This window comes from Callithrix jacchus, chromosome 7 (genome assembly GCF_049354715.1).
Source record: "Callithrix jacchus isolate 240 chromosome 7, calJac240_pri, whole genome shotgun sequence".
In the NCBI taxonomy this organism is placed as follows: Eukaryota; Metazoa; Chordata; class Mammalia; order Primates; family Cebidae; genus Callithrix; species Callithrix jacchus.
The window spans coordinates 68,939,302-68,949,162 of NC_133508.1; the positions used below are offsets into that span (position 1 = coordinate 68,939,302).

At 48.7% G+C, this 9,861-nt stretch overlaps 1 protein-coding gene across 2 annotated transcripts in view; it reads left to right on the plus strand.

The window, feature by feature from the left end:
* The window catches only part of HDAC1 (histone deacetylase 1), a 43,603-nt gene extending 33,955 nt beyond the window's left edge, over nt 1-9,648 (plus strand). For both annotated transcript variants that reach the window (XM_054259081.2, XM_002750572.7), the window contains 10 exons: nt 2,904-3,042; nt 3,498-3,639; nt 5,022-5,114; nt 6,498-6,606; nt 6,691-6,831; nt 7,510-7,618; nt 7,710-7,840; nt 8,124-8,276; nt 8,736-8,784; nt 9,051-9,648. In XM_054259081.2, coding sequence (XP_054115056.1) covers nt 2,904-3,042; nt 3,498-3,639; nt 5,022-5,114; nt 6,498-6,606; nt 6,691-6,831; nt 7,510-7,618; nt 7,710-7,840; nt 8,124-8,276; nt 8,736-8,784; nt 9,051-9,078 — 1,094 coding nt within the window. In that variant the 3' untranslated portion in view covers nt 9,079-9,648. The remainder of the gene's footprint in view (nt 1-2,903; nt 3,043-3,497; nt 3,640-5,021; nt 5,115-6,497; nt 6,607-6,690; nt 6,832-7,509; nt 7,619-7,709; nt 7,841-8,123; nt 8,277-8,735; nt 8,785-9,050) is intronic.
* The last annotated feature ends 213 nt before the right edge of the window (nt 9,649-9,861 follow it).

A 9,861-nucleotide genomic window follows, 5' to 3' on the forward strand; every position in this document is an offset into this window, starting at 1 on the left:
TGCTATAAAAACGGAAGTGTCATCATCTGTGAATCTGTCCTATGAAAAAGTATGGTAATTACCTTTAGAGGTCAGAAATACTCCCCACATATCTCCCACTTCCATTTGCAACTTTTGGGTTATCTGTAGGATTATGATAAACCCTTTCTTAACAAATATTTATTTCCCTGTGATCCCCCCCCAATATAATCATTGTGTATACCCCCACTGCCCCACCAGTATAATCACAGAAAACAAAGAAAAATTGCACAGAAAAAAGCATAGTCACCCACAGTCACAGGGTTGGTGGATAACTTCTGTTACCATTTTGGTGTTTGTACGGTCATTCTTTTTTGTGTGTGTATATATCTGTGTAACACATAGAAACATGTATATATTATAAAAATGAGTTATATACATATCACAAATACATGGTTTTATGCCTGCATTTCCTACTTAACGAAATTGTCTATAGTTTTCTACAGCTTGCTTTCTTGTGGCTCTATGATTATTCCATGTTGTAGATCTACTTGAGTTGATATAATCTCTCCCTCTTCGTGATCATTTGGATCAATCTATGCTTGTATTGCTGTTAAAATTAACACAGCAGCTGGACATGGTGGCTCATGCCTGTAATTCCAGTGCTTTGGGAGGTGGAGGCGGGTGGATCACCTGCGGTCAGGAGTTTGAGACCAGCCTGGTCAACATGGTGAAACCCTGTATTTACTAAAAATAGAAAAATTGTTGGGCATGGTGGCTCATGCCTGTAATCCCATAACTTTGGGAGGCCAAGGCAGGCGGATCATGAGGTCAGGAGTTTGAGATCAGCTTGACTAACATGGTGATACCCCGTGTCTACTAAAAAATACAAAAATTAGCCGGGTATGATGGCACACACCTTTAATCCCAGCCACTCAGGAGGCTGAGGCAGAAGAATTGCTTGAACCCAGGAGGTGGAGGTTGCAGTGAGCCGAGATCACACTATTGCACTCCAGCCGAGCCACAAAGCGAGACTGTTGTCTAAAAAAAAAAAAAAAAAAAATAGCCAGGTGTGGTGCCACATGCCTCTAATCCCAGCTACTTGGTAAACTGAGGCAGGAGAATCACTTGAACCTGGGAGACAGAGGTTGCAGTGAGCCGAGATTGCACTATTGCACTCCAATGCACTTGCACACATGAGTGTGTATTTCTCTTTTACTTCTTCTTGGACCTATCTGTGGTAATGCTGTTTGACCCAGTGTCCTGGCACTGTCTTTGGTATTTTTTCTTTTTCTTTTTTTGAGATGACGTCTTCCTCTGTCATCCAGGTTGGAGTGCAGTGATGCAGTCTTGGCTCACTGCAACCTCTTCCTCCTGGGTTCAAGTGATTCTCCTGCCTCAGCCTCCCTGAGTATCTGGGACTACAGTGGCATGCCACCACGCCCAGTTAATTTTTTTGTATTTTTAGTAGAGACGAGGTTTTATCATGTTGGCCAGGCTGGTCTCAAACTCTTGACCTCAGATGATCTGCTTGCCTCAGCCTCCCAAAGTGCTGGAATGCCACTATGCCCAGCCTATCTTTGGTATTTTTTGAAGTTCCTTGACCATAAGCCACAGTAAGAAATAAACTTACACATGCAATCCAGGATACGTATAACACATAGGCGTGCATGTACACAGTCCCTTACTCTGAAGCCAGAGTTTTACCAACGAGCAGTTACCTTTACTGTTACCCTGATTTTTTTTTTTTAGATGGAGTCTTGCTCTTGTTGCCCATGCTGGAGTGCAATGGCGCAATCTCGGCTCACCACAACCTCTGCCTCCTGGGTTCAAGTGATTCTCCTGCCTCAGCCTCCTGAGTAGCTGGGATTATAGGTGCCCACCAACACGCCCGGCTAATTTTTTGTATTTTTAGTAGAGACGGGGTTTTACTATGTTGGTCAGGCTAGTCACGAATTCCTGACCTCAGGCGATCTACCTGCCTCGGTCTCCCAAAGTGCTGGGATTACAGGCATGAGCCACCGCGCCTGGCCTACCCTGCTATTTTTATTCTACAGTATTTCATTAAAAATATGACTAATAAGTCATGACCCACTAAATCAGCTTTAAGTCTTGCTAATGGGTTACTTTTTTTTTTTTTGGAGACAGAGTTTCGCTCTTGTTACCCAGGCTGGAGTGCAATGGCGCAATCTCGGTTCACCACAACCTCCGCCTCCTGGGTTCAGGCAATTCTCCTGCCTCAGCCTCCTGAGTAGCTGGGATTACAGGCACACACCACCATGCCCAGCTAAGTTTTTGTATTTTTAGTAGAGACGGGGTTTCACCATGTTGACCAGCATGGTCTCGATCTCTTGACCTCGTGATCCACCCGCCTCAGCCTCCCAAAGTGCTGGGATTACAGGCTTGAGCTACCGCGCCCGGCTGCTAATGGGTTACTACCATCAGTTTGGAAAATAGTTTTTTAAGAGTAACCAATATCAGGCCGGGCGCAGTGGCTCACGCCTGTAATCCCAGCACTTTGGGAGGCTGAGGCGGGTGGATCACGAGGTCAAGAGATGGAGACCATCCTGGTCAACATGGTGAAACCCCGTCTCTCCTAAAAATACAAAAAATTAGCTGGGCATGGTGGCGCGTGCCTGTAATCCCAGCTACTCAGGAGGCTGAGGCAGGAGAATTGCCTGAACCCAGGAGGCGGAGGTTGCGGTGAGCCGAGATCGCGCCATTGCACTCTAGCCTGGGTAACAAGAGCGAAACTCCGTCTCAAAAAAGAAGAGTAACCAGTATCATGTTTATTTCCTGCTGGAGTAGAATGGGAGGGAGGGGACTGATTTATTAATATAGCTGTTGATTAGGCAGGTCCTACCTCTCACTGGGTTCCCTGGGCTACCTGGAGGAAGGGGAGAGTGGCTTAGTAACGGGCTTATGTTCTCTCTTTCCATGCCTAGCAAGTGCTGTGAAACTTAATAAGCAGCAGACGGACATCGCTGTGAATTGGGCTGGGGGCCTGCACCATGCAAAGAAGTCCGAGGCATCTGGCTTCTGTTACGTCAATGATATTGTCTTGGCCATCCTGGAACTGCTAAAGTATGCCTGCCTGGCCTTGTCTCTTGGAGGAGCACCTTAGGCCAGGTTCCCATTTCCCTCTCCCCTGGGCTTGCCTCCCTAGTTTGCTTTCTACCAATGTGCTGGCTAGGATGTGATTGGTGAGTGTCTCTGGCCATCACCTCCTTAACGGGGTCTTGGTTTGATCTGAGCCACGGCATGATCAGGGGCAGGTACTGCTCAGATCCTGCCTCCAGAGTGTCCCTGTGTGGCTGGAGTTGACCCTGGCTGTAGAGTAGGAAGATTGGACTTGGTCGGCTTGGTCAGGCCTCTGGAGACACCCGGCCGCTCTTCCACCTTCCTTCAGCCAGTTTCCACGTCTCTGGTGCTTAGAGATACCTGAGGGAGGCAGCCAGCCCGGTAAGCTGGGACCTGGCGCCCTTGGCGCGTCCCATCCCCAAAGAGCCCCCAGACCCCTGACCCCCTTCTGATCCTAGGTATCACCAGAGGGTGCTGTATATTGACATTGATATTCACCATGGCGACGGTGTGGAAGAGGCCTTCTATACTACAGACCGGGTCATGACTGTGTCCTTTCATAAGTATGGAGAGTACTTCCCAGGAACTGGGGACCTACGGGTGAGAAATCCCTTTAGGAGCCAACCAGCTCACCCTCAGCTGCCAGCTCTACTTCTCTCTCCTATGTCGTGCCACTAAAAACTGCTTCCTGCCTCTTCTGCCATTCACAATACTATGTCCCAGTCTGAGGCACTTGCCCTGATCTCTTTCCCTTCCTTCTTCTGGAGGAAGGGAATGATGGGACATGAAGGGTTAGAGAAAGGAGCGGGGTCTCCTGACTCACTGTACTTCCCTCCTGGCCATGCTAGGTTGCATCACACTATTCTTATGTCTCATAAGGCTTGAGTTTGGGACTAGGAATTAGGACTCTGAAGAACCATCTCAGATGTTCTTAATGTTTTTTTATGTCACTTTCCCCTTTAGCCTTTTGACTGAAAGCTATGGACTCTCTCTCCAGAAAAGTACATGCAATTTTACATCTGATATGGAATAGTTAATAAACAAGTCCCCTTGCTGAAGCCCATCCATGAACCTTAGGATAAGAATCCGTGGAAACTACTTCCTTGAACTGTTCCATCTGCTTCTATTAGCATGAATGCAGTGAAATCAGCTGTTTGCCATGCCCAGTGACCCTTGGGTAAAAAAGTGGCACTAATTCAGTTGTTTGCTATGGCAAGCATTAGAATAAATGAACATTCACTTTTTTTTTTTTTTTTTTGAGACAGAATCTTGCTCTGTTGCTCAGGCTGGAGTACAGCGGTGTGATCTTGGCTCACTGCAGCCTCTGCCTCCCTTCTCCTGGGTACAAGCAATTCTTATGCCTCAGCCTGAGAATAGCTGGGATTATAGGTGCATGCCACTATGCCTGGCTAATTTTTGTAGTTTTAGTAGAGATGGAGTTTTACCATGTTGGCCAGGCTGGTCTTGAACTCCTGACCTCAAGTTATCCACCCACCTTGGCCTCCCAAAGTGCTAGAATTACAGGCACATTCACTATTTCGAGGTTCCTGGGAAGGACTTTCTTCTCTCTCCTTCCCTCCACACCACCCTAGAGAGGGAGCATGGGGGAAGAGGAGTGAGCATTAGGGCTCTCTGGAGTGGAAAGGGTTGTCAGGGGTGGTTGTTACTTCTGTGGCCCACCTGCCAGCCAGCCCTAACCCAATCCCAAGGTAGAAATCTTGTGCCACAGGGTAGGGTATTCAGTCTCTACGCCCATCAGTAGCTCTCAGCCTAGGTGTAGGCTTAATGCTATGTCTAGAGATGTGAGCTAGATTGGTGAGTGAAGAGAATGGTACTCACAAGGTACCCCTGTTCTGTCCTGGCCCACATCATGGGCCTAGCTTATCTCTCTTAGAACCTCTTCCTTTATCCCTCCAGCCTGCATCCCTGACCTTCCTTTAAGCTTCATCCTTTAGTTTTACTTTCATGTCCTTCTTAATTAGGATATCGGGGCTGGCAAAGGCAAGTATTATGCTGTTAACTACCCGCTCCGAGATGGGATTGATGACGAGTCCTATGAGGCCATTTTCAAGCCGGTAAGTGGCTTTATGCACTCCTTGGGCTACAAAAAGGGGATTGGTCTAGGGCAGGGGAGCAGAACACCCCCATGATACCTCAGGAATCTCTCCTTACTAAAGCTGGTGGGGAAATAGAAGTGTTTGAACCCTGGATTGCTGTGTGGTCAGTTAGGGGAACAAACATCCATATTTGATGGTTCCTTCTATGGGTCAGGTCTTCTGCTGGATACAAACATATCTAAGACATGATCTTTGCCCTCATGGACTATGGTGGGAAAGGCAGGCACATATCCAGTAGTCTGTGGTTAGTAGTGTTTTGTGTCTCTGTCTCTCTGGGCTACTGGGAGATGATTGTGTTCTTTTGGTAGTGCTATGTCTCCTTGGTTTTTCATGTTCCTCGTTGCCTTACACTGATGTCTGCACATTTGAAGAAGTAGGGACTTACTCCAGTCTTTGCAGATTGGCTTTATCTGGGAAAGCCCTTCACCAGTCAGCCCATTCAGAGATTGTGGAAAGGCTCTCTGGCCTGTTCCATGGGCAGGCTGGCCTAGTGCCTGTGTTTTTGAGGGATGGTCAGAGGAGTGAGAGATAGACTCCTGCCTGGGCGGGCAGGAGGGTAGTCAGGGATGACTGCACAGAGGTGGTGATGTTTAAGCTGGACTTTGAAAAACGAGAAGGTACCCATGTGAAGAAGGAGGTGACAGCAGTAAGGGTGGCATTCAGTAGAAGGACCAGCACCAGCAGAAGTGCAGATATGCCAGTGTGGCAGCATGTAGGCCACTGTGGTATGTGGGAGGCATGCTGAAGGAGGTGATGGGAAGTGTATGCTGGGCTCAGTGTTTCAAAGGGAGCCTTGAATGCCATGCTGAGGAATTAAATCTTCACTTATAAGCAATAAGAAACTGTTTAACCTAATAAGGTCAGGTAGTCATTCAGCAAACACTGACTCCCTACTGTGTGCCTAGTATTTAGTAAGGGCTACAGAAGTGGGAGTTATGGTCTCTGTCTCATTAATGTTAGACTCTGGTTGTGAAAATAAGATAAACCAAGAGTGCTTGCTCATAATGTAAGGCTCCAAGTCTGTAAGACCAAATGAGTAGAGTAGATCCGGCTAAGGGTCAGGAAGGCTTCCTGGAGGAAGTGGCGCTAGAGCTTGGGCAATAGAAGAAGAGATTTAGGGAGTTGACATGGAGGCCATTCTAGGTTCAGTGTTAGTAGAGTAAGAAGGGTCTTGGATTAGGGAAGCAAGAGCTCCAGCCTGGTACTCGCTTTTCTCTCCCATATAGCATGAGGGAGAGCGGAAAGGTAGGAGTGGGGGAGAAAGTGTTGCACCCAGCCTTTCCATCCCAAACCTCACATTGCTTTCTTGAGGTTGGTGGTGACCAGGATTTATCATTTTAGGTCATGTCCAAAGTAATGGAGATGTTCCAGCCTAGTGCCGTGGTCTTACAGTGTGGCTCAGACTCCCTATCTGGGGATCGGTTAGGTTGCTTCAATCTGACCATCAAAGGTGAGACCAGATAGCACAAGGATGGGTGGGCGGGGTCCTGGTTGGTACTCCTGTAATAACTCAGCACCCCTTCTCCCACCAAAGGGCACGCCAAGTGTGTGGAATTTGTCAAGAGCTTTAACCTGCCTATGCTGATGCTGGGAGGAGGTGGTTACACCATTCGTAATGTCGCCCGATGCTGGACGTACGAGACAGCTGTGGCCCTGGATACGGAGATCCCTAATGGTAATAGCTCCAGGGCCAGGTTCAGCTGGGCTGGGCAGGAGCTGGAGCTCAGGTGTCCTTAAGTTCCTAACACCTTCCCTGTTGGTCACATGCCTTTTCCTCTTCTGATACTGGTCATTGAGTCCCCTGCCTGTCCTCTTGTGATCAATAGACCATAACCATCACTTTTTCCCGGAGTCTTTTTTTAGAGACAGGGTTTCACCGTGTTGGCCTGGCTGGTCTTGAACTCCTAACCTCAGGTGATCCGCCTGCCTTGACCTCCCAAAGTGCTGGGATTACAGGCGAGAGCCACTGTGCCCAACCTTCCTTGAGTCCTTTTTAGCTCTGTCCCTTTCCCTCCTGCTTTTGCAGTTCTCAGTGGTCATTTACAGCTTTGGAATTTCTACTCTGTAGAGTAACTGGAGTAGTGAGTGAAGGGAGCATTCAGAATGAGCACGGCCTCAAGCGTCCTAACCAGGGGCTTGGGCCTTCTAGCAACATATATACCACTGTTAAGGACATAGGAGAGTGGTATTCAAGAGATGGAAATCCCATAGGTACCCATGTCTCACCATGTCTTGGAGGCATTCTTCTCTGTTTGACAGATGTATAAACGGGCCCAGAGAAACCTACAAATGATTTACTTGGGGTGCCGTGGCGGCAAGGTCTCTTGACTATTTTCTCCCCTGCCCCAATCAGAGCTTCCATACAACGACTACTTCGAATACTTTGGACCAGATTTCAAGCTCCACATCAGTCCTTCCAATATGACTAACCAGAACACGAATGAGTACTTGGAGAAGATCAAGTGAGTATATCCTCCGGCCACTCCTAGGTTGAACATTCCTGACTCTGGTTTGTCCCTGACCAGAGCCCTACTACTCTCCCATTGGCCACAGACAGCGACTGTTTGAGAACCTGAGGATGCTGCCGCATGCACCCGGGGTCCAAATGCAGGCGATTCCTGAGGACGCCATCCCTGAGGAGAGTGGTGATGAAGACGAAGAAGACCCTGACAAGCGCATCTCGAGTAAGACCTAGACCCAGAGCCCTGTGCCTTCCACTCAGTAGGCAGCTCCGACTTCCACCACCATTCCTGGCTGCACATTTCCTCCAAGCTCTCCACCTGTTCAGAAATTTGTTTCTAGTTCCAGTGCCTGTAGGCACAAGTTAGGAAGCTTGAGTTCCTCCCTATTCTCTGGTTCCCTCTCCTTTGGTGTCTCTTGGAGGACACGCAGGGAAGCACTGGGCACAGATGCTAAGCTAGATCGGCACCCACCTGCCTCTCACCCATGCTTCCCACTCCTGCCCAGTCTGCTCCTCTGACAAACGAATTGCCTGTGAGGAAGAGTTCTCAGACTCTGAAGAGGAGGGAGAGGGGGGCCGCAAGAACTCTTCCAACTTCAAAAAAGCCAAGAGAGTCAAAACAGAGGATGAAAAAGAGAAAGAGCCAGAGGAGAAGAAAGGTGGGTTTGGGTTCAGCCGGGACTTGGGTCTTGAGACTGGGAGGATGAATCTATGTAGGGCAGTGGGAGGAGGGAGTGACTCAGGCCCTGCCAGCTCCTGTGGGGCTCTTCCTCAGCTCCTTGAGCCTTTCAGTGGCTCCCAGAAGTGGCAGGGCCCACAAAACAATGAACTTCTACTGGCTGAGTTCAGCTCTCACATACCACCCAACCCCTTTTCCCAGCACTGCACCCCAGTTTCCCAGGGGGCTGCCTCCACCCACTAGGTTCTGGCTGTAGCAGGCTGGGAAACCGGTCCAACCTGTTCTCAACAGGGCTCACTGGGAGGACCAGGGATGGGCTTTTCTCTTTCGTTTGTCCAGTGAGCTGGAGTGTTGGGGAAGGGGTCTTAGGGTAAATGAAGACCTCATGGGGCTTTCCAGAGGGGCTACCCTTGGCCATCCCTGTACTCTTATGTTCTAGAAGTCACAGAAGAGGAGAAAACCAAGGAGGAGAAGCCAGAAGCCAAAGGGTGAGGAAGGAGTTGCCTGTGGCCATCTCCCTGGCATTGGAGCACCAGCCCCTTTGTCCCACCACTCTGAGGAAAGGCACAGCGACAGCTGGTCCAGCTTACAAAGGCCTCATTGAGGGAGCAGTCTGTCTCTGCAGTTCTAGGCAGAGCTAGGAAGCTCCAGCCCCCAGTAGTCACCTGGGATCCTGTGGAAGTCACTGTCTCTGCACTTTTGCCCCGAAGCTCTGGGGTGGGTCATCTCATGCCAGTCTCTGCTTTCTCCACAGGGTCAAAGAGGAGGTCAAGTTGGCCTAAGCAGACCTCTCCAGCTTTGGCTTCCTGCCGAGTCCCTCACCTTTCTCTTCTAACCCCTCAGATTTTATATTTTCTATTTCTCTGTGTATTTATATAAAAATTTATTAAATATAAATATCCCCAGGGACAGAAACCAAGGCTCTGAGCCCAGGGCAGCTGTACTGGGTGAGCTTTCAGGAGTTGCCTTGCCACCCATCTTAACTTTGAACCACAAAGGGTGCCAGGTCTAAGTGAAAGGGATACTTTTATGCAACCATAAGACAAAATCCTGAAATGCCAAGTGCCTGCTTAGTAGCTTTGGAAAGGCGCCCTTATTGAACATTATAGAAGGGGTGGCTGGGTTTTCAAGGATCTCCTGTTCTCTTCAGGCTCCTAAGGTAACATCAGCCATTTTTAGATTGGTTCTGTTTTCATACCTTCCCACTGGCCTCAAGTGAGCCAAGAAAGTCGCACTGCCTGCCCTCTGTCTTCCCCTAATTCTGCAGGTGGAGGAGGTAGTCTAGTTTTCCTTTTTGAGATACTATTTTCATTTTTGTGAGCCTCTTTGTAATAAAATGGTACATTTCTATATCCTCCTGAGCTTGTTTCTTATGTGTCTCTGAGTTGGTTTCAACTCTACTTCCCTGCCCTTCTGGTGTCCATGAGTATTGGGGCAACCCCCTGAACAAGAAAACCCCATAAAACTTACCTGCCTGCCTTAACTCCTCCCTCGAGGCTTGAGGTGAACTAGTTTCCACCAATCTTCTCACCCTACCCACAGAAGACCACTCATTAAAGCACCAC